The following is a 24,323-nucleotide window of genomic DNA, read 5'->3' as shown; positions in this document are numbered from 1 at the left end:
AATGAAAAATTGCAGAAAGTGATGACTTACTTCATTGTAAGACCTGCTAGCTGGGAACAAGGTCCTAAATGTGGAGCCAAATCCAATTATGTTAAATAGACACGAGGGCACCAAACTCTTCAGGATAACCAGCATTGCTTCCTTCACAACAGCAAGAAAAGGGGAAGAGTTAGGGCCTTCAGGTAACTGTAAACCACTGCCAACCAAGTCAGAATAATGGTGTGCTGGTCAAGTACTGCAGTAAACAATGGAGAGAAACTATGATGCTGGAGGAACTCAGCAGACCAGGCAGCATCTGTGGAGAAAAGAAAGTGGTCAACATTTTGGGTCTCTCCTTACCTTTGACCCATCCCCTGGTGGATCTGCTCTCCCCTCGTCCCCCACATCTGCCTATCACTATCTCTTACCTGCATCTACCTATCACCACCTTGTGCCCACCCCACCTCCCCTCTTTTGTCCACCTATCACTGCTCTGCTTTTCCCTCCTATATATCAGGCTTCCCCATTTCCTATCTTCAGTCCTGTGGAAGGGTCCTGACCCGAAATGTTGACCGCCTGCTTTTCTCCATGGATGCTGCCTGGCCTGCTGAGTTCCTCCAGTATCATCGCGTTTTTCATCTGGAGAAGCTGTGATTGTTCTTGATGGAGCAGAGAAGGTTGAGATGGGATTTGAAGGAAATGGACAAGGTCACACCTTAGGTAGGGTAAAACGAGAGAGGCAGTTCCCTACAGTGGATGTTCCAAAGCTTGGGGCACAGATTTAAAATGGTGCCCAAAGATACGTGAGATAAGAGGAAACACTTCCATTGACAAAAAGTAGTCAAGATCTTGTGATCCAAACACAATCAACTTGGGATTTCAAAAAGGAATTGGATAGGTAGTTGAGGGAAAATAATTTGCAGGACTCTAGGGAGAGAGTGGGGAATGGGACTGTCTAGAGTGTTCTACAAGGAAATAGCATGAACTTAATGGACCAAATGGCCTCCTATTGTTTTGTATGGATTCTATGATCTAATAAATTGTGCCTCTGCTCAGTGTTGTTCAGCTTAAGCATCCAATGAGAGATACTGTCAGTCTACAGCTAATTTTCCCTTGCATATATTAACCCTGGAGAGGATTCCATGGTAACCAGTAACTCCAAGATTCTACCACTCACCGACACACTAGGGGTAATTTACAGCGGCTAATTAACCCATCAGCACATCTTTGGGATGTGGGAGGGAAGGCAACCCACACAGTCACAGGGAGAACATGCAAACTCCACAAAGACAGCACCCAAGGTGAGGAGTGAACCCAGGTCACTGGAGCTATGAGGCAGCAGCTCTACTGGCTGCAACTCTGTGCCTAGACAACACACAGAGAGGCCATTCTATCCCTTGAATCTGTACTAGCTCTTTCAGAAATTAAAGCTGTGGAATAGTTTTGTTGTACTTATTGGGTTTATGAACAGTTAACGGTTTGGTTCCAGTCGTGAAATATATATCACATTAAACTGAGTAACTAAGAATATTCTAAAAGCAAAATAAAATAAAAAGTGCTGGAAATATAGTTAACATTTCAGGTCAATGACCTTTTATCAGAACTGAGAAAAGTTGCAGATAAAACCTGGTTTAACTCGTGAAGCAAGTGGGTAGAGGTTGAGAGAACAAACGAGAAGGTCTGTGATAGACTGGAGACAAGGAGGAACTGAATAACACAAGTGGAAGTGGTGCTGGCTGAGAGAGGGCAGTAATTGGAGATGTTGGAAAGAAAAGGACAAGGGATAAGCTGTTTGACACCCTGAGTATTTATGATCTGGAACTTCAAAAATACAGAAGGGCTCAGCAGGTTAGACAGCAAGTATGGAAAGAGAAATAATGTTAATGGTTCAGGTCAAAGTCCCTTCATCAGAACTCTTTGACCTGAAATGTTAAATGTTTCTCGCTCCGCAGATGCTGCCTGACCTGCTGAGCATTTCCAGCATTTTCTGTTTTTATTTCAGATTTCCAGTATCTGCAGTTTTTGACTTTCATGATCGATTGAAAGCAGGGTGGATGTGGTTTAAATTGGGACTTTCCCGAGGGAACTGGAAAATACTTAAAGGCAAAAAGTTTGCAGGATTCTGGGGAAAGACTGGCTGAATGGGAGAGATAGACTGGTCTACAAGGAACTGGCACAAACTTATCGATGCAAAAGCCCTCTAGCTCCGAGTTGCAACAATCCTATGAAGTTACAGTGGGAACATTAACAACTCTGATCGAAACTTATATCAGAAACACCTTCATCTTTGAACACCTTCAGGCAAGGAAGGTGGTGAATTAATTCCCTCCCACTAGAGTACTTCCAATGTTCTCTCCATCAGGATACCGGATGATGTCCACTACCTTGGTCCTTCGGTTGTGACAAAAACAGAAATGCTGGAAGAGCTCAGCCCATCTAGTCTACTGCATTCATGTGTTCACAGTGAGGCCTCCTCTACGCTGGAGGAACCAAACACAGATTGGGAGATCACTCTGGGTGACTCTGAGCGTCTGTTGCCTGCCACCTTAATTCACAATCCCACTGCCATTCCAACCTATCTGTCTGAGGCCTCCTCCATCGTGAGGCCCAACATAAACTGGAAAAACAAACATCTTATCTTCCATCTGGGCACTTTTCAAACTCTGGAATGATCATTGGATTTTTCTAACTTCAGGTCAACTGCCCTCTCCTCATTTCCCATTCTCATGCTTTGTCCCCTTTCTCACCACATTTCCTTAAAATGCCACCCCAACGGTCAGTGCTCATGCTGCTTATCCTCTCATCTGTGTTAACCCATCTCCAACTAGTCCTTTGTCCTACATCTCGCTCCTTCCCCCAGCTCTGCTTTGACCTCCCTTCACTCTTTCCCCAGTTCTGAGAAGGAGTCTCTGACCTGACTGGTTTCTCTTTCCATGGACACTGTGTGACTGGTTGACTTCTTCCAGCATTCCCGCTTTTGTATCAGATTCCAGCATCTGCAGTTTTATTGTGACAATCCTTTCTCTGTTCACCTGGGAACACCAGTGCCCACAGCCCAAGTGAAAGAGTCATTCCCTGGTCCCCGTGACCTCTGCTTAGCAATTACCCTGTGTGGCAATATTGAGTTGCAGAGCGTTGGAATCTTCCTGGGAATGGCTTGGGATTGGGAGACTTTTACAAAGCGTGAGAAGCAAAGTTCAAAGCTGCAGTCGTTACCTTGACTCGATTGATGTTTACCCCACTCATGCTTCCACTCCGGTCGATGAGGAAAATGAACTCCCCCTGCGCCATCCTTAGATCAGGGTGGGCTGTCTTTAAATCTGGGCAGAAGTTTAGCATGATAACAGGGTGGTGTCCAATGTCCTTGTTTAGACGTTTTCTAATAATCTCGTTCTGTCAGGCACAAAGCAGAGATTGAATTGACCAGCTGAGGAAACATATGTAAAGTAATACAAGTCTGTGTGAGAATTTTGACCAGTGCCTCGCTGACCATCAACGCAGGTTTACCTCAAGGCTGCGTGCTTAGCCCCCTGCTCTACTCTCTTTACACCCACGATTGCATCTGTATTTACTCTGGAGACAGACACAGAAACTACAGAACTGAGGCAAAAGAGTAGTGAGGTCATGGACCATATCCAGATTACGGAAGATGAGGTGCTGGCTGTCTTGAGGTGAATGAAGGTGGATAAATCCCCAGGGCCTGACAAGGTGTCCCCTCAGACCTTGTGGGAGGCTAGTGCAGAAATTGCAGGGGCCCTGGCAGAGATAATTAAAATGTCCTTAGCCACGGGTGAGGTACTGGAGGACTGGGGGATAGCTAATATAATAAATACAAAATTTTTACAGGAAAGAACACAATTAGAACAAAAAAGAACAAAGTCCATTTTAGTGCAAAGTGATCAGAGTGGTCATAGTGTTGCTAAACTGTAGTGATTAAGGCTTTGCCAATTGATTCAGGAAGTGAATGGTTGAAGGGAAGTAGCTGTTCCTGAACCTGGTGGTGTGGGACTTCAGGCTTCTGTTCCTCCTGCCTGATGGTAGCTGTGAGAAGATGGCATGGCCCGGATGGTGGGGATCTTTGACGATGGATGTTGCTTTCTTGAGGCAGCGTCTCCTGTAGATACTCCCGATGGTGGGGAGGGATGTGCCCGTGATGTATTGGGCTGAGTCCACTACTCTCTGCAGCTTCTTACATCCCTGTACGTTTGAATTGCCGCACCAAACCATGATGCAACCAGTCAGGATACTTTCAACAGTACATCTGCAGAACTTTGTTAGCAAGTTCAGTGACAAGTGAACCTCCTTAACCTCCTAAGCAAGTAAAGACGCTAGCGTGCTTTCCTTCTGATTGCGTCTATGTGCTGGGCCCAGGATAGGTCAGGAATTAACACCCAGGAATTTAAAGCTGCTGACTCTCTCCACCGCTGATCCCCCAATGTAGACTAGCACATTTTTGCCCTGCTTCCCCTTCCTGAAGACAACAGTCAAAAAGTTGGAGGTGGCCTTTGAAGTGTTTGTGGCCAAATCACCAGAGCAAGTACCCAACAGTTGTTGAATTGCACAACGCTGGGCAAAAGAAAGACCACCACTCATGTTATGTAAAGCCATCATGGCTAACAGTGGCCTTTCTCACCAACTCCGCAACCCTATCTCACTCCCCCTCTCTTTCCATCCAGACCCCTCTCCCATCTTTCCCATCCTATCCCCCCTCTCTCCGCCAGCTTATTCGCTCCATCCCACCCACCACAGAGTCCTGGCCATACCCAGCACACCTTCTAACACCCCATTCCTATCACCAACCACTCTATAACCCACCCCTTCCACCTCACTCTTTCACGGCACCCCCCCCCCACCCTCCCAACCCCTCTCAATGTCCATCCACCCACTCCTTCTCCCTGCCTCCTCCTCCAACCCTGACCGAGACTCAGTTAAAAAAGCAGAAGGATCCCAATTATGACATTAAAGCCCAGTGTTCACATGTAAAAATGGAGCTCATAAGAATATAATAACACAAGAAAATAGGAGCAGGAGTAGGCCACTCGGCCCCTCAAGACTGCCCTAACATTCCATATAATCATGGCTGATCTGCCCCAGGCCTCCACTCCTCCTCTGGCCATTTCCCCAGAGCCCTCAATTCCCTAAACTTTCAAAAATCTATCCACTTCTTCCCTAAATGCCCCAAATGATCCAGCCTCCACAATCCCCCAGGGAATAGGATTCTAGAGATTCCCCACCTTCTGTAAGAAGTTCCTATGCACCTCAGATTTAAGTGACTGCTCCTTAATCTTGTAGCTATGTCCTCTCGTTCGGGACTCTGCCGCCAGTGGAAACATCTCAACATCTACCCTGTCACGTCCCCTCGCGATTTTATACATTTCAATAAAATCACTCCTCAATCTTAGAAACTCTTGTTTAAAAATCAGATGTGAATGTTCATTCCCTGACCCAAGGAAGCAATCTTCAATGTACATTGTACATGTGGTGGTTCCTTTATTCTATTTCTTTATAGTCTAATAAATTGAAGACACAGTTATTGTATTTCTAAGAGCAATCCAAAGAAATAAACACTGCACATTTACCTTGCTGTTTATTCTCATGATGAAAGCAACAAATAATAGCCTGGATGCCATTATAATTTTGTTGTGCTAACGATGGGGCACTCTGTCTGCCTCTTTGGGCCAGATTTTGTGGGGGACAGGTTACCAAATCGTTGTAAGCTTTGGTTCTTTGAATAACTTGTTAACTTAAAAAGGAAGAAAGGTAAGGTTTGGCAGAGGTGCAAGACTGGAGCTATACCATACAGGGGTGGCAGGCAGTAGGTTTGATCTCCAGTTTGGGTTAGAGTCATAGAGAGCAATAACAGCCCCTTCAGCCCATCGATTCCATGCTGACCGTCAAGCACCCATTTACACTAATCCTAACCTAACCCATTTTATTTTCCCAACATTCCCATCAATTCCCTTCAAACTCTACAACCAACCTACACACTACTGGCACCTCATGTCCCCTCTTGGGTGGAGGGGGGATGAGAGGGTAAGGGCTCAGTATCTGAGTAGCCAGGGTATCAAAGGTTATGGTGAGAAGGCAGGAGAGTGGGGCTAAATGGGAGAGTGGATCAGCTCATGATAGAATGGCAGAGCAGACTCGAAGGGCCAAATGGCCGACTTCTGCTCCTTTGTCTTATTTGGCCCTCTGCATCTAGGACTGTGGGGAGGGTGGGGAGAGGTCAGTCCACACAGGGGCCAAATACTTTTTAGAAAATTTTTACGTATTTAGAAATCCTTTCGATGTGGAAAAGAGGCATTGGAGGAAAATGAAATGGTCAATAGTGTCAATGGATACAGAGAGCTGAGGTGGGCAAGGATGGTTTGGAGTTGGCTGAGGGGGTTGTCAGGATCAGTGGAGAGAAAGTGCAGGACTGTAATCAGTTTGGAGTTTTATTGCTTTGCTGATTCAGAGTCATAGAGTCATAGAGCACGGATACAGGCCCTTCGGTCCAACCAGTCCAATGTCGACCATCTTGTCCACTCAGCTGGTCCCAATCTCCAGCTTTCGGCTCACGTCCCCCCAGCACCCTCCCCTCCATTTGAAATCCTCCTGATTTGAAACTAAAGACATTCTTTGACTGTGTTGCATAATTATTACCTTTTTTTCTGAGCTCGGGTCCTTTTTGGTTCCTTTGATGAAATCGCTTTTTCCTTTTAAATGTTGTTCGTATTCATCAGGTGTCATATCTCCACCCTCCATTAAGATGTGAGGCACATGTGGTTCTGAAAATAGATGGTCACAGTAATCAATCAGTAAGAGGCTACCGTGTGCAACACAGCACATTAGATGGTGCACGTCATTAAAGAAACCACACATCTATTGAGGAGCCAACCAACAATGTTGATCCCAGTCACCTTTATTGTGTGACGATTCCGATTGCTGACAAGGTATGATTGCATCATCCCCACCACACAGCCACCCCAGTGGTTATTCTTGGGTGAGTTCTGAGGGAATAAAGTCGATGTCCTGTTCAACAATGAGGTCTGTGAGGGAGGGTATGCTAACTGACCCCTTTCTCTTCAACCACAACACTCATATTTCTGCACTGTGCTATCGGAAGCACCGGACAATCACCAGAAACAAGAACTACAGGTGGAACTGAATGAATCGTTAGGCTCTCTGCCACAGGCAGTTCAATGCTGCCGTTAGCACCTTGGTTGAGATCAGCAGATTCAATGCAAAGAGGTATTAGTTTCCGCGTGTGTGCTGACAAGGTGTTCCACTTTCTCTGGTGCCATCCGGGTAATTGCTTTTCTCTCCAACTGCATGCCACGCGTCAATCTGGTATGAGTCTTTCATTGAATGTAAAAGAATAAGGATGGTTTTGGAGGGTCTCGTTGAAGAATTAGGAGAGTTGATCAGGAAGATAAAAAGATATAAGCTATTTCCCTGGTTGGCGTGAGACTGAAACAAAGCAGCCAACCCTTAAAATTAGACCCAGGCAGTTCAGGGTGATGTCAGGAATATTTCTTTCTGCAAACAGTAATGGAAATCTCATACTCACTCTCACAGCAATCCACTGAGGCTGGGGTCAAACCAAGATCTCAGCTCTGAGTGACGGTAACTGGTAATTGACTTATTATTATCACATGTACCGAGGTGCTGTGAAAAACTTTGTTTTGCATGTCATCCATACAAATCATTTCGTTACATCAGTACATTGAGGTAGTACAAGGGAAAACAATAACAGAATGCAGAATAAAGTGTTACAGTTACAGAGAAAGTGCAGTGCAGGCAGACAATAGGGTGCAAGGCCATAATGAGCTAGATTGTGAGGTTAAGAGTCCATCTTATTGTACTAGGGCACTGCTCAATAGTCTTATAACAGCAGGATAGAAGCTGTCCGTGAGCCTGGTGGTACGTGCTTTCAGGCTTTTGTATCTTCTGCCCGATGGGAGAGGGGAGAAGAGAGAATGTCCGGGGTGGGTGGGGTCTTTGATTATGTTGGCTGCTTTAACGAGGCAGCGAGAAGTGTAGACAGAGTCCGTAGAGGGGAAGCTGGTTTCCATGTTGTTAGCAAATGAGCCCAATAAAGAGCAAACAACCCAGCCCGTGGCTGGTCATTGTACATTTGATGCCCATTTGGGGAAAATGGTTGGATTGGGAATTTCTTCATCAAAAGTGAAGGAGTTTCTCTTGAACCATACAATCCATAAGAAGATACAGGTTGTGACTTGGAACATAGTCATTTGAATGTCTTTGAAGTTGAAAAATGGATAGAACTTATGCAGGTCACATTGAATTCTGTATTAGCATCGGGTATGAATTGGAACTGCCCTTCACAATGGGGTTGACTCATTTGGAATAGTCTGCAGCTAAATCATATGCTAATTAAAGTTTGAAGAGATAGCAATAGGAGAATGACAATAGATGTATGAAATGAGATAAGCACTTAGAATGTGATCTTGGCTTACATGTTACCCACGAGTTTTCAACCGACTGTGATTTGATTGAAGGTAAAACTGAAATATGAGTTGGGAAATGCATTCATCCTATAACCAATCAGTGAATGGCACACAAGCAAAACCTGAATGTTAATGTGGAGCTAATGTATATTTTTAGCCAGTGGAGATCTGGGTCAAACCTATCTCCTACAGAAGTGTGCTTAAATTAACATTTCCCATTATTGACTAGCTTTGATTATTCAGAATCAAAATTAGACTTATTATCGCTGACTTATACTACATGAAATGTGTTGTTTTGCGGCAGCAGTACAGTGCAAAGACATAAAATTACTATAAATCACCAAAATAAATGAATAGTGCAATATAAAAAAGGAATTACGAGGTAGTGTTCATGGATTCATGGACTGTTCAGAAATCTGATGGTGGAGGGGAAGAAGCTGTTTCTGAATCATTGACTGTGGGTCTTCAGGCTCCTGTACCTCCTCCCCAATGGTAGTAATGAGAAGAGGGCATGTCCCGGATGGTGAGGGCCATTAGTGATGGATGCTGCCTTCTTGAGGCACTACTTCTTTAAGATGTCCTCAATGGTGGGGAGGGTTGTGCCCGTGATGGAGCTGGCTGAGTCTACAACCCTCTGCAGCCTCTTGCGATCCTGTGCATTGGAGCCTTCATACCAGGCGGTGATGCAACCAGTCAGAAAGCTCTCCACTGTACATCTGTGAAAATTTGCAAGAGTCTTTGGTGACGTACCAAATCTCCTCAAACTCCTAATGAAGTAGAGCCACTGGCTTTTATCCAGAATGAAAGACCAGCAAGCTCAAGAACCAGTTGCCATTTTGAAACAGTGGTAAGGTTCAAAAAAACATATCACTGTGAGGCTGGTTCTGTTCATCCCATTCACATTGTTGCCAGGGATAAGTCCAGTAAAGGAACACAGACAATCATGATCACTGCGCTTTTGTGCAGGAGGTGAGTGTACTGAGTTGTATGCTGTTTACGTTGGACATATGACATGCCAGCAGTTTTGCTCAGATTTCACTGGTAACCAAGCATTTCATGTTGAAAAAGCCACTCAATGATATATCAAGCAGTTTTCTGGTGGGAGATTAGTTTGATGATAATTCAGAGTCATAGGGTAATACAGTGCAGAAACAGGTTCATCGAGCCAACTGGTCCATGCAGACCAAGACTCCCCCCTGAGCTCGTCCCAGTTGCATGCATTTGACCCCTATCCCTCTAAACCCTTCTTATCCATGTACCTGTCCAAGAGTCTCTCAAAGGTTGTTATTGTACCTGCCTCAACCACTTCCTCTAACAGCTCGTTCCATACACCCACCACCCTATGTGTGAAGAAGTTGCCCCTCAGATCCCTTTTAAATCTTTCCCCTCTCAGCTTAAACCTGTGCCCTCTAGTTTTTTGTTCCCTTTCCCTGGGAAAAAGCCACTCAAATAAAAACCTGATAATAAAAACCTGCTCGTCTTTTATCCCAAGTCTTACAGCACAGATGTTGTGGACCAAATAGCCTGTTCCTGTGCAGCCCTGTTCAGTCTGTTTTGTTCCAGGACTTCTCAGCTCGACACCGAACACAGTCTTGGTCCCAAAATGGGAGCTGCGTTCCAGAGATAAAGTGAGAGAGGCTGCTTTGACATCGGGCTGTATTGGTAATTGGTTTATTATTGTCACATGTACTGAAAAGCTTTTGTTTTCGTACCATCCAGGCAGATCATGCAATACGTAAGTACATTGAGGTAGTAAAAAGGAAAAACAGAATGCAGAATATAGTGTTACAGTGACAGAGAAAGTGCAGTGCAGGTAGACAAATAAAAGTGCAAGGGCCACGATGAGGTAGATTGAGAGATCAAGAGTTCATCTTTCGCGTTAAAAAGGTCTGTTCAAGATTGTGAAAACAGTGGGATAGAAGCTGTCCTTGAATCTGGCGGTTCGTGCTTTCAGCCTTCTGCATCTCTGTACTGGACCAAGCCTTTGTAAAAGTGAAGCCAAAGACAACGCTTCACCAACTGCAGTCAGACCTCAAGCAGTGGAAGACAGATGTGCTATTTGGAGGTCAATCATCTCAGCCCCAAAGTATCACCGCAGGAGTACCTCAGGAAGGTGCCGTGGACCCAGTTAACTTCAGGTACTTCGCTGATGATTATCCTTCGATCGTAAGGTCAGATGTGGACATGTTTGCTGATGGTTGCACAATGTTCAATTCTATTTGAAACTCCTCAGAAAATGAAGCAGCTTACGTCCACATGAGCAAGACCTAGACAACACTTAGACATGGGCTGGTAAGTGGAATGTAAGACTCTTGTCACACAGGTTCCAGGTGATGTCCCTAATGGTATTTACAGCTGCCAAAAATCCACTATTAGCTTCCTGGGACCAGAAAATTAGGTGGACTAGTCACATAAATGCTGTGGCTACAACAAGTCAAAGACCAGGTATTCTACAGCGAGTGACTCACTTCCTGAAATGTTCAAGTCTTTCTGCCATCTACAAGGACCAAAGTCAGAAATGTATTCCAACATTCTCCACTTGACTGAATGAACGCAACTCTGCCTTCACTTCTCGCTGCCTCGGTAAAGCAGCCGACATAATCAAGAACCCCTCCCACCCCGGACATTCTCTCTTCTCCCCCCTCCCATCGGGTAGAAGACACAAAACCCTGAAAGCACGTACCACCAGGCTCAAGGACAGCTTCCATCCTACTGTTATAAAACTATTAAACAGTCCCATAGTACAAGACAGACTCTTGACCTCACAATCTACTTTATTATGACCTTGCACCTTATTGTCTGCCTGCACTGTACCTTCTCTGTAACACTTTATTCTGCATTCTGTTATTGTTTACCCTTGTACTGCCTTGATGTGCTGCGTGATGGAATGATCTGTATGGACAGGATGCAAAACAAGTTTTTCACTGTACCTCGTGCATGTAACAATAATAAACCAATTTACCAAACACTTCAGAAGCTTGACAAAAGAATGAGGGGAGAGTGAGATAAACAGGATTAACATTAGATTAGTGTAAAAGGGTGAGCACAAGACAAAGGAGCAGCAGTAGGCCATTCAGCCCATCGAGTCTGCTCCGCTACCTCACCATGAGCTAAACTATCTCCCAACTAGCCCCATTTCCTGGCCTTTTCCCCATATCCCCTGATACCCTGACTAATTAGATACCTATCAATCTCCTCCTTAAATACCCCCAATGATCGGGCCTCCACAGCTGTATGTGGCAACAAATTCCATAAATCCACAACCCTCTGGCTAAAGAAATTTCTCCTCATCTCTGTTCTAAATGGGTACCCTCTAATTCTAAGACTGTGCCCTCTTGTCCTGGACTCACCCACCATGGGAAACAACTTAGCCACATCTACTCTGTCCAGTCCTTTCAACATTCGAAATGTTTCTATGAGGTCCCCTCTCATGGTTGATGGTCCATGCAGACTCGATGGGCCAGAGGGCCCGTTTCCACACTGTATGTCTCTGTGACTCTAAAGCAGCCTGGTCGATTGGCTGCTCATCCAACAACCTCTACGTCTAGTCCCTCCAACATCAGCACACTGTGGCTGCACTGTATACCATCTGTGATAGGAACTGCCACTACTCACCAAAGCTTCACCAACAGCCCATCCCAAACCCTCAGCCTCTTCAACTGAGACAGACACAGGTAGTAGGTACAGTGGAATGCCCCCACCCGCAGGTTCCCCTCTCGTTACACAACGCAAAATATATCATTAATCCTTCTTATCACCGGGTCTAAATCCTGGGACTCTTACACTGAAAGGTACTTGGACGGGTACACGGATAGGAAAGGTTTAGAAGGTTATGGGCCAAACGCAGGCAAATGGGATTAGTTTAGATGGGAATCTAATCAAATTGGACTTGATGCAGGTTTTCGAACTGAAATGTCGACAGCTCCTTCTCCCTCCACAGATGCTGCTCGACCCACTGAGTTCCTCCAGCAGATTGTTTGTTGCTCCAGGTTCCAATGTCAGCAGTCTCTTGTGTCTCCATTTCACTATTAGCCTCTTCAAGGTATGCCCGCTTTGAAAATGGTTTCCTCCTCTTTTCGATGGGAGTTCTGTGAGACCCTCTCTCGCTGCTTCCCCTCTGTGGTTTCCACTGCTCTCTTTAGTCCTGATGCAGGGTTTCGACCTGAAACGTGGACAGTTCCTTTCCCCCCACAGATGCTGCTCAACCCGCTGAGTTCCTCCAGCAGACTGTTTGTTGCTGCTGAAACTAATCAATTCACTTGCCAAAATCCGTCAAAAATCACAGCAAGATGTGGTAGAAACCAGTTTAAGAAATAAAAGGACTAATTCACCTGAACATAGGCTCAGTTGCAGGTCAGTGGAATTGGAATTGGTTTATTGTTGTCACGTGTACCGAGGTACAGTGAAAAACTTTGTTTTGCATGCCATCCATACAGACCATTTCAAAACATAAGTACATCGAGGCAGTACAAGGGAAAAGACATAACAGAATGCAGAATATAGTATTGGTATTAGAATTGGTTTATTATTGTCACTTGTACCAAGGTACGGTGAAAAACTTGTCTTGCATACCGATCGTACAGATCAGTTCATTACACAGTGCATTGAGGTAGTACAGAATGCATTGAGGTCGTCCAGGGTAAAAACAATAATAGAATACAGAGTAAAGTGTCACAGCTACAGGGAAGTGCATTTTCAAGTAGACAACAAGGTGCAAGGTCAAACAAGGTAGATTGTGAGGTCAAGAGTCCATCACATCGTATAAGGGAACCGTTCAATAGTCTTATCACTGTGGGATAGAAGCTGTCCGTGAGCCTGGTGATATGTGCCCTCAGGATCCTGTATCTTCTGCCTGATGGGAGAGGGGAGAATGACCCGGTTGGTTGGGGTCTTTGATTATGCTGGCTGCTTCACCAAGGCAGCGAGAGGTATAGACATAGTCCATGGAGGGGAGGCTGGTTTCCATGACGCACTGGGCCATGTCCACAACTCTCTGCAGTTTCTTGCGGTTCTGGGCAGAGCAGTTGCCATACCAAGCCGTGATACATCCAAATAAGATGCTTTCTATGGTGCATCAATAAAAGTTGGTGAGTGTCAAAGGGGACATGCCAAATTTCTTTCGCCTCCTGAGGAAGTAGAGGCGCTGGTGAGCTTTCTTGGCTGTGGCATCTACATGGTTGGACCAGACAGGCTATTGGTGATGTTCACTCCAAGGAACTTGAAGCTCTCAACCCTCTCGACCTCAGCACCGTTGATATAGACAGGTGCATGTACACCGCCCCCTTTCCTAAAGTCAATGACCAGCTTTTTTGTTTTGCTGACATTGAGAAAAATGTTGTTGTCATGACACCATGTCACTAAGTTCTCTATCTCCTTCTTGTACTCCGTCTCATCGTTGTTTGAGATACGGCCTACAACGGTGGTCTCATCTGCAAACTGGTAGATGGAGTTAGAGCAGAATCTGGCCACGCAGTCATGAGTGTATAGGAAGTAGAGTGTAGGGCTGAGGACACAGCCTTGTGGGGCACCAGTGTTAAGAATAATCATGCTGGAGGTGGTGCTGTCTATCCTCACTGTTGGTCAGAAAGTCAAGGATCCAGTTGCAGTGGGAGGTGTTGAGTCCAGGACTTGTAGTTTGGTGATGAGTTTGCTTGGAATTATAGTATTGATGGCAGAGCTGTAGTCAATAAACACTGGTCTAACATAGGTGTCTATGCTGTCCAGATGCTCTAGAGATGAGTGTGGGGCCAGAGAGATGGCATCCACTGTTGACCCATTTCGGTGGGAGATGAATTGCAGTGGGTCGAGGTTTTCCGGGAGGCTGGAGTTGATGTGTGCCATGACCAACCTCTCGAAGCACTTCATGATGGTAAATGTCAGAGACACTGGTCGGTAGTCATTGAGGCATGTTACATTTTTCTTCGGTACCAGGATGATAGTGGTCTTCTTAAAACAGGTGGGAACCTCAGATTGAAGCAGGGAGAGGTTAAATATGTCCGCAAATACTCCCACCAGCTGATCAGCTCAATAGCTGAGCACACAGCCAGGGACACCATCTGGGCCAGATGCTTTCCTTGGGTTCACTCTCCAGAAGACTGATCTTGTGCCCTTGATGGTGACCATGAGTTCACTTGCATTGGAGGCTGTCAGGGTGGGTAGTGACAAACCAATCCCCTTCTGTTCAAAACGTGCATAGAATGCGTTAAGCTCATCAGGAAGGGATGCAGTTGTTGACTATGCAGCCCGACTTCATTTTGTAGCCTGTTATAGTGTGTAAGCCCTGCCACAACTGACGGCTGGTCTGTGACTCTATTTTGAACAAGTATTGTCTCAGATAGCTTTCTGGAAGTTGTATCTTGATTTTTTGTGAAGGTCAGGGTCACCTGATTGGAATGCAGCTGTCCTCGACTTCAGTAAGGAGTGGATCTCCCGGTTCATCCATGGTTTCCGGTTTGGGAACACCCGTATTGTCCTCTTTAGTACACAGTCCTCCACACACTAGCTGATAAAGTCCGTGATGGTGGTGACATACTCATCTAGGCTGGCAGCTGAGTCTTTGAGCATGGACCAGTTCACTGACTCAAAGCAGTTGCATAGAAGCTCATCTATTTCCTCAGACCAGCACTGCATGACTCTCTGTACTGGATCCTTCTGTTTCAGTTTCTGTTTGTACACAGGGAGAAGAACAGCCTGGTGGTCTGATTTACCAAAGTGATGGGGAGGGGTGGCTCAGAAGACATCTTTTATGGTTGTATAGCAATGGTCAAGGGTGTTTGGGCCCCTGGTGGGACAAGAGATGTGCTAGTAGTATTTTGGTAACATACTCTTGAGGTTGGCCTGGTTGAAGTCACCTGCAATAATGAAGAGGGCCTCAGGGCATCCTGTCTCAAGGTTGTTGACCACAGAGTATAGTTCATTGAGTGCAGGCTTCATGTCCATCCGTGGTGGGATGTAGACTCCCATCAGGATAGCTGAAGTGAACTCCTGTGGCAGGTAGTATGGTCGACACTTCACCGTTAGATATTCCAAGCTGGGTGAGCAGGAGTTCGCCAGGACCGTCACGTCTGAGCACCACGAGTTATTGACTAAGAAGCAGACCCCTCTGCCTCTAACTTTACCCGAGGACGCTGTACAGTCCATTCGGTGGATTGAGAAGCCCTCAGGTTGTATGGCACAGTCAGGTGAAGCAGGTGTAAGCCACATTTCGGTGAGACACGGCACACAGCAGTCCCTCTATAGAGTTACAGTTTGCAGAGAAAGTACAGTGCAGGTAGACAATAAGGTGCAAGGGCCATGATGAGGTAGATTGTGAGGTCAGAGTCCATCTTATCATGAAAGAGGTCTGTTCAATAGTCTTATAACAGCGGGATAGCAGCTGTCCTTGAGCCTGGTGGAGCGTGTTTTCGAGCTTTTGTATTTTCTGCCCAATGAGGGGGGGAGAAGAGAGAATGTCCAGGTGGGAGGGGTCTTTGATTATGTTGGCTGTTTTACCGAGGCAGCGAGAAGTGTAGACCATGGAGTCCATGGAGGGGAGGCTGGTTTCCGTGATGTGCTGAGCTGTGTCCACAACTCTCTGCAGTTTCTTGAGGTCTTGGGCAGAGCAGTTGCCGTACCAAGCCCTGATGCAGCTGAATAGGATGCATACTATGGTGCATCGATAAAAATTGGTGAGGGTCAATGGGGACATGCCGAATTTCCTTAATCTTCTGAGGAAGTAGAGATGCTGGAAGTTTTCAGTTGGAAGCATCTATGGGCCAGACTTACCCCTACTTATTACCCATCAGATTAGCCAGAGTTCTAGCATCAACGATACAGCAAGCATCAGGCACCAAATCAGATGGAAGACGGTGAGGTGCCAGCACTTCCGAGACTTCCCAAAAACGGAGGAAAGTATCACATCCCTGCAATGAATCCTTGAAGCACAGAGGGAGATTGGTTTTGTGGTAACAACAAGCACCCACCAAAGAGTGCAAGAGCACGAGTAATGGGGGAAAAAATGGGGGGGGAAAATGGGAAAAGGGTCACTTCAACCCTACTCCACCATTCAACCAGATGACAGCCTCAGTTCCATGATGCCTGTACCACTCGCTTCTCCAAAATTCTAAACCTCCAGCTATCTCAGCTGTGAACACAATTCATCCTGCACAGCTCTCTGGGGTAGACAATTCCAAGGATTACAATCATATGAGAGAAGAAATCTCTCCTCATCTCAGTCTTAAACAGGCGTTTATCCCTTTAATTCCCTTTAGAATCTTACATATTGCAATAAGATCAGCTCTTGTAATTCTGTGGGCCCAGTCTACTTAATCTATCCCCCTACGAGTTCTCCCTCCCAGGAATCAACCTAGTGAACTTTCTCCGCACTGCCACTAAGTTAAGATTTCTTTATTAGTCACATGTACATCAAAACACACAGTGAGATGCATCTTTTGAGCGGAGTGTTCTGGGGGCAGCCCGCAAGTGTCGCCACGCTTCTGGCACCAATATAGCATGCCCACAACTTCCTAACCCGTACGGCTTTGGAATGTGGGAGGAAACTGGAGCACCCGGAGGAAACCCACGCAGACACAGGGAGAATGTACAAAGTCCTTACAGACAGCGGCCGGAATTGAACCCGCGTCGCTGACACTGTAATAGTGTTACGCTAACTGCTACACTACCTGTCCTAAATATGTCCTTCCTTAAAAAAATGCACAGTACTCCACGTGTGGTCTCACCAGTGTCCTGTACAGCTGTCACAAAACTTTTTCCACTATCTCCTCCTATTAAAGCAGAGCATCTCCCCCTCACCTACCTACTTACTTGCTATACCTGCAGCTTAACTTTCAAGGTTTCATGTATGAAGACCCCTGAAGTGATGCTGGTGATGCTGATGTGATCTTCATATCAAACCTCCAGAGGTTAGATTCAGTATGTTGTGCAAGGGACAAGAATCAGCCATACATGTAATTGCAAAATTGCTGTTGTAACAATGTGACTACCCAATATAGTATTGCACCTTCATTGCTAAATCATAAATCACTAGACTTGAGCAACTAAAAATCAATACTATATCATTAACTTGTCGTTGGCCTTTGCTGGTGGTTTCTTGCCAACAACATGCAGGGGTTTTCAGAGAAGCAGTTGTGGTAAGATTGATTTTATTTTTGTTTACATTGCTGACCTGTATAATTAGGTCACCTCAACAGGGACCTGCAACAACCAATGGATTTAATCAGAACAGAAAGGACAGCATGGTGGTACAGCTAGAAAATCTGCTGCCTCACAGCTCCAGTGGCCCAGACTCAATCCTGACCACCAGCGTTGTCTGTGTGAAGTTTGCACGTTCTTCCTGTGACTGCATGTGTTTTCTCCGGGTGCTCTGGTTTCCTCCACATTCTAAAAATATGCAGATTGGCAGATGAATCGGCCGCTGTAAATTGCCCCGTGTGTGTAGGTGAGTGATAACGTTGATGGGAATGTTGGGAGAATAAAATGGGATTAATGGAGATACAAGAAACTGCAGATGCTGGAATCTGGAGCAACACACAAAGCGCTGGAGGAACTCAGCGGGTCAGGCAGCATCTGTAGAGGGGAGTGGACAGTTGACGTCTAGAGTCCAGATGAAGAGTCATGACCTGAAATGTCAACTGTCCATTTCCCTCCACAGATGCTGCCCGACCCGCTGAGTTCCTCCAGCACTTTGTGGGATTAATGTAGGATTGATGCAGTGGGCTTGATCGGCTGTCCAGACCCGATGGGCCAAAAAGCCTGTTTCCCTGCCGTACAACTCCATGACCCTATAAAAAGGCTCCCGAATTCCACACACTACAGGGACCCATTGTTAATGCAGAGAGGCAAAGCCAAAGTTTGGGGCGGACTCCATGTTCAAGGTCCTGCTTCCCACAAGACCCTGGCACAATAGGAGTCGGGCAACAATGTATTGGTATTGGTTTATTATTGGTTATTGGTTATTAATGTGCCTAAGCATCAGCTTGAATGAGAACAAAATTTCATACAACAAATCACCCAGTTATACAGAAAGGCAAAATGCTGGAGAGGTAGCAAGAAACTGGCCTATCATTCCCCTTCTTACCCTTCAACATCAACAAGACCAGCCCCCCTCACTACTTTTGACCAAGGCTGAAATTGTCCCAATCTGCCCAACATCACAAAATGGGAGCCACTATCTTCCATACAAGTCATGCGTGCATTTACAGCATTAAGATGTTAAAATGACTGTAATGCACAATGTATTAAAATCTTGACAAAAAAATACTTTATCAAGTCAATATAAATACCTTGGTCTCCAGAATTTCTTAACTTGAAATCTCTTGAGAGTACCATTTTACAGCACACTGCCCTTCAAGGATCATAACACCGAACTAATCAGCAAAAATGGGACTGTTCAAGTGTGTCAGATTGAGCACTGCATTGATAGCAACATTCGAATGCAGAGAGCATGCTGCCTGAATTTGATTGGGGCAGTTCAGATGCTTAATCTGCAATACAAATAATGCAGAAAGAGTCTGACATGGTAAGTACCGAAATATAGTTGATAAATCATCTTGCACATCACTCATCCAAGAACAAGGGTGTGCACCCACTGGTAACCCTTCTCATTCACAGATGAAATATTGCACAGTTTACCCATCACTTCTCCCCCTCCCTGGTGGGATATAAAAGATCCTGTGCCAGGACTTTGCAGTACAGGCCCAGGACAAAGACGATATCGTGTGATTGGTATGAGAGTGGAAACTGGAAACAGAGGTGAACCAAGCAACAGTCAGATTATATATTTATTTCAGAGAGAGCTGCAAACCAACGTTCTGGAAGGCAGAAACCTCCTTGCCCTTCAAAACCCAGAAGGCTCGGAAGTTCTGCTTATCCACTAGCAAGCCGAACAAACCAGAGCATTTGTAATAAGTCTGATGTTGTCGAACGCAGTTCAACATTGTTAACAGCAGGCAATTCTGCCATGTGGGAGTATCACCTCCCATTTTCAAGTGGGAAGGGCTTGATAAAAATTAGCCACAAACTGTATAAATGTATCCTTAAAAAAACATTCTATTCAGTTAACAGACCGATGGTTTGAAAATGGCCACTGGCCTTCAGGATATGCACAGATGTGTATAATGTGCATGAATGGTACAGGAAAGGTGGGATATACAGAAGACGGAGGGTGACCTGTGACTGGTGCACACAATGGAGCTGTTGGTTTGAGACGCCTGTGTTTTTGACTTCTGTCCAGCTGGTTCCTTAACTCAAAGGTTGCGACATTGCCTGCTGGTCTGAAAACTGGATCCTAAGCCCATTTTCAGTACTTAACAGGGGCAGCACGGTGGCGCAGTGGGGAGAGCCACTGCTTTGCAGTGCCAGCGACCCAGGTTCAATCCCAGCCTCGGGCACTGCTCACGTGGAGCTCGCAAGCGCGTGTGTTTCCTCTGAGTGATCCCGTTTCCTCCCACACCCCAACAACATGCAAGTTGGTAGGTTAATTGGCCGCTGTAGATTGCCCCCAGTGTGTAGGTGAGTGGTATAGAATCTAGGGGGGACTTGACTGGAATGTGGTGAGAATATAAAAAGGGATTAACGTAGGGTTAGTGTAAATGGACGGCTGGAGGTCAGCACAGACTTGATGGGCTGAAGAGCCTGATCCCGTGCATCACGTCTGCATGATCATGACTCTAATTCAGGCTGACAGTTCAGCTACAGTGCTGCAGTCTTGGTCTGGTAATCAGGACGGCCAGTCTGGTCCTGCAGAGAGGGTGAGCGGAGGTTTAAACCTCACAGACTGAGAATTGAAATAAATTGCTAGTTTTAGAACACAGAACAGTACAGTACAGGAACAGGCCCTTCGGCCCACACTGTCTGTGCCGACTGTGATGCCAAATTTAATTAATCCCTTCTGCCTGCACATGATCCACTTCCCTCCATTCCCTGCATGTTCATGAGTCTATCTAAAAGCCTCTTGAATGCTCCTATCATATTTGCCTCGACCGCCACCCCTGGCAGCCTGTTCCAGGCACCCACCACTCTCTGTGTTAAAAAACTTTCCTTGCACATCTCACTTTAAACTTTCCCCCCTCACCTTAAAGCTCTGCCCTCTAGTATTCAACACTTCTACCCTGGGAAAAAAGATTCTGGCGGTCTACCCTATCTACACCTCTCTTAATGTTATAAACTGATAGGTCTCCCCTCAGCCTTCGACACTCCAGAGAAAGTAATCCAAGTTTGTCCAACCTCTCCTTACAGTTCATACCCTCTAATCCAGGCAGCATCCTGGTGAACCTCTTCTGCACCCTCTCCAAAGCCTCCACATCCTTCCTGTAATGGGGCGACCAGAACTGCACACAATACTCCAAGTGCAGCCTAACCAAAGTTTTATACAATGGAGTAATTAGATTGTTGGAATACTCTGTCCAGCTTATGTTAGGGAAAGAAATCTATCATTCTTCTCTGGTCTGGCAAAGTTGTCCTCCAAAAACCTCAGGAAGCTACCTCATCCCTTCTCGGAGCAACCAAGGGGTGGTGATATCCTCTGACCTTGCCAGTGACACCCCTTACTTCAGAAATAGTTTTTTAAGAGAAGATCAACAAGTTCCTTTGGTCTCATAACCAACATTCATCCGTCAGTCAACGACAGTGAGGACAACAAATTCCTCAATGACCAAATTAAAGGGACCTTGTTGCGTAAAAGTTTGTCTCCATTGCAACAGTGTTTTGCAAAGAAAAACATGCCAGTTGTTGTGTACTTTGCGGTTGTGGAAGGGGCTGTATCAATACGAGTTCTTTATTTACAGACGCAGGATTAATGTTTTTTGTGTTGTTCTGCACAAAATCACCGGAGACCAGTGGGTTGAGTCATCTCACTGACAGCAGAAAGAGACCACACTGGCCTGGCAAACATTAACAAATGGTCAATGTTTATGAAACATTTGTGTGATTGGGATGCATCAGGGATTAATGGGCTTTGGAAAATTAGTCACTTGTGTAACAGCAAACAGAACTTACACCCGTTCTGCAACTAGTGCCAGTCGCTGGTGTATTCTCTGTATACCATGTCTGTAACCTATTGCCCCGTCCCCCTGTTCGTTTCCCCTCCCTCACCCTCTCTACCTGCCCATCTCCCACACACTCCTCCCACTGGGTCCCCTCCCCCTTCTGGTCCCACCCACCCCCCTCCCTTATTTGGTTCCATGCTCCACCTCCCTTCCCATCAGACTCCACCATCCGCAGCCGTTTGCGGCCTCCAACTATCACCTCCCGGCCTCTTCCCACTGTCCCCTCCTCCATCTGCCCATCAACCATCCTCACCTGGATCCATCTTTCACTTGCTCCATCCCTCCCCCTCACCTCTTTATACTGGCTATATCTCCTCTCAGTCCTGATGAAGGGTCTCGACCCGAAATGTCAGCTGTCCATTTCCCTCCATGGATGCTGCCTGACCTGCTGAGTTCCTCCAGCATCTTGTGTGTTGCTGTAGTCTTTATACTACTGTTTAAAAATGTGCTGTCAGTTTTGTGTTCGAACGTGATAAATCTTCCCGACAAAGAAAGATTGTGAATTTATAGTCGATCACTTTTCTTTAACGAACATCTAGGCAACACTCTCAAGTGGACCTATGTAAAACCAGGGTTTAGTTTCAATGAACCAGGCTTCTGAGCTGATCGGCTGGCAGTGGTTTCATCCTGAATTCAGTGCCTGGGGGAGCACTGATCAGATGCTGCATTGTTTGACAGAGAGGGGACTGAAACCAAATCCCACCAACCTGCATCTTAAAGTTTTCCTGGTGCCCTCGGCATATGATTAACGTTAACTGGCCAATCACCTGTTTGTGGGACTTGGCTGGCACACAATGAGTACTTGACTAATAACCATGACATTGCCTTTTATTGCAAGACTTTTTCAAGCTAAGCAGTTTTATGACATTATAATTAATTTGATAGAATTGCTTTAAACCTGCATCCTTCAGGAACTAATCATGGTGAGAGAGGAATCATAGAATTGTTGAAAATTTACAGGGCAAAAGGAGGACATTCAGCCCATCACATCTGTGCTGGTTGAAAAAGAGCTACCCAACTTAATCCTACCTCAGCTCTGTGTCAGTAACCCTGCAGATCACGGCTCTTGAAGTCCACACCCAAGCTGTTCCACTATCTGCCTGACAGTGTGGAACATCACCCACCTATATCCAGTTCAGAGAGTTGTGAACACAGCCCAGTCCATCACGCGAACCAGCATCGACCATTGACTCCATCTACAATAAGATGGACGCCTGATACAATGAGGTGGGCTCTTGACCTCACAATCTACCTTACACCTTATTGTCTACCTGCAATGCACTTCCCTGTAGCTGTGACATTTTACTCTGTATTCTACTATTGTTTTTACCCTGTACTACCTCGATGCACTCTGTGCTACCTCAGTGCGCTGTGTAATGAATTGATCTGTACAAACGGTATGCAGGACAAGTTTTTCACTGAACCTCGGTACAAGTGACAATAATAAACCAATACCGATACCAATACCAATGCACTTCCCGCTGCCTCAGGACAGCAGACAACATAATCAAGAACCCCTCCCACCCCGGTCATTCACTCTTCTCCCCCCCTCCTGGAGGGCAGAAGATACAAAAGCTTAACCCTTGATCTCCCAATCTACCTCGGGATGGAATCACACCTTGCGCAAAGGAAGATGGTCATGGTTGTCAAAGGTTAATTCTCCCAGCCCCAGTTCATCAGTGCAGGAGTTCCTCAGGACAATGCCCCAGACTCAGCCCTCTTCAACTGCTTCACTACTTACCTTCATGTCATCATTAAATCAGCTGTGGGGACACCTGCTGATGAGTGCACAGTGTACAATTCCATTTGCAACTCCTTAGCAAAAGAAGCAACCCAAACCTGCATGTAGGAAGACCTGGACAACATTCAGACATGGGCTGAGGAACACTGGGTAACATTCACACCACACAAGTATCACACAGTGACCATCTCCAACAGGAGAGAGCCTAACCATGTACCCTTGATATTCAATGGCATTACCATCTCCAGGTCCTAGAGTCTGGAATGTTCCCAGGTATGGAAACAGGTCCTTCAGCCCAACTGGTCCATACCAACCAAGATTCCCATCTAAACTAGTCCCGTGTGCCCACACTTGACCCATATCCCTCTAAGCCTTTCCTATCCATGTACCTGTCCAAGTGCCTTTTAAATATTGTTAATGTACCTGCCTCAACCACTTCCTCTGGCAGCTCGTTCCAGATACGGATCACCCTCTGGATGAAAAAGTTGCCCCCAAAGTTCCTATTAAATCTCTCCCCTCTCACCCTAAACCTATGCCCTCTAGATCTTGATTCCCCTACCCTGGGGAAAAGACTGTGCGCATTCACCCTGTCTGTGCCCCTCATGACACCTCTGTAAGGTCACCCCTCATTCTCCTATGCCCTAATGAATAAAGTCCCACCCTGCTCAAGCTCCCTCCATAACTCAGTCCCTTGAGTAAGACAGCATCAACATCCTGGGGAGTCACTATTGACCTGAAACTCAAATTGACTAGCCACATAAATATCATGGCTACAAGGGCAAGTTTCCAGCTGTGAGTCAGTCATTACCTACCTAAAGGTCTTTCCACCATCTACAAGGCAGAAATCAAGAGCATCATTGGAATACTCTCCATTTGCCTGGATGACTGCAATCCCAACAATTCTCAACAAGCTCAGCACCATCCAGGACAAAGCAGCACTTGATTGATGTCTGGTGTACTATCCTAACTATTCATTACCACTGCAGCACAATGGCCACTGTGTGTCTATACCTCTCACTGCCTTGGTAAAGCAGCCAACATAATCAAAAACCCCACCCACCCAGGCCATTCTCTCTTCTCTCCTCTTCCATCAGGCAGAAAATACAG

The 24,323-nt window shown here is 45.8% G+C and overlaps 1 protein-coding gene across 1 annotated transcript in view; it reads right to left on the bottom strand.

Moving 5' to 3' along the window:
- The window catches only part of vwa5b1 (von Willebrand factor A domain containing 5B1), a 128,199-nt gene that overhangs the window by 78,475 nt on the left and 25,401 nt on the right, over positions 1 to 24,323 (bottom strand). The window contains exons 7-9 of the mRNA XM_052039010.1: positions 6,625 to 6,749; positions 3,196 to 3,372; positions 31 to 141 (exon numbers count right to left, since the gene is read on the bottom strand). Coding sequence (XP_051894970.1) covers positions 31 to 141; positions 3,196 to 3,372; positions 6,625 to 6,749 — 413 coding nt within the window. The remainder of the gene's footprint in view (positions 1 to 30; positions 142 to 3,195; positions 3,373 to 6,624; positions 6,750 to 24,323) is intronic.

The sequence above is a fragment of the Pristis pectinata genome, chromosome 26 (genome assembly GCF_009764475.1).
Source record: "Pristis pectinata isolate sPriPec2 chromosome 26, sPriPec2.1.pri, whole genome shotgun sequence".
In the NCBI taxonomy this organism is placed as follows: domain Eukaryota; kingdom Metazoa; phylum Chordata; class Chondrichthyes; order Rhinopristiformes; family Pristidae; genus Pristis; species Pristis pectinata.
Note: the sequence above shows the minus strand (reverse complement) of the source record. Positions and strands in the feature narration are given on the sequence as shown.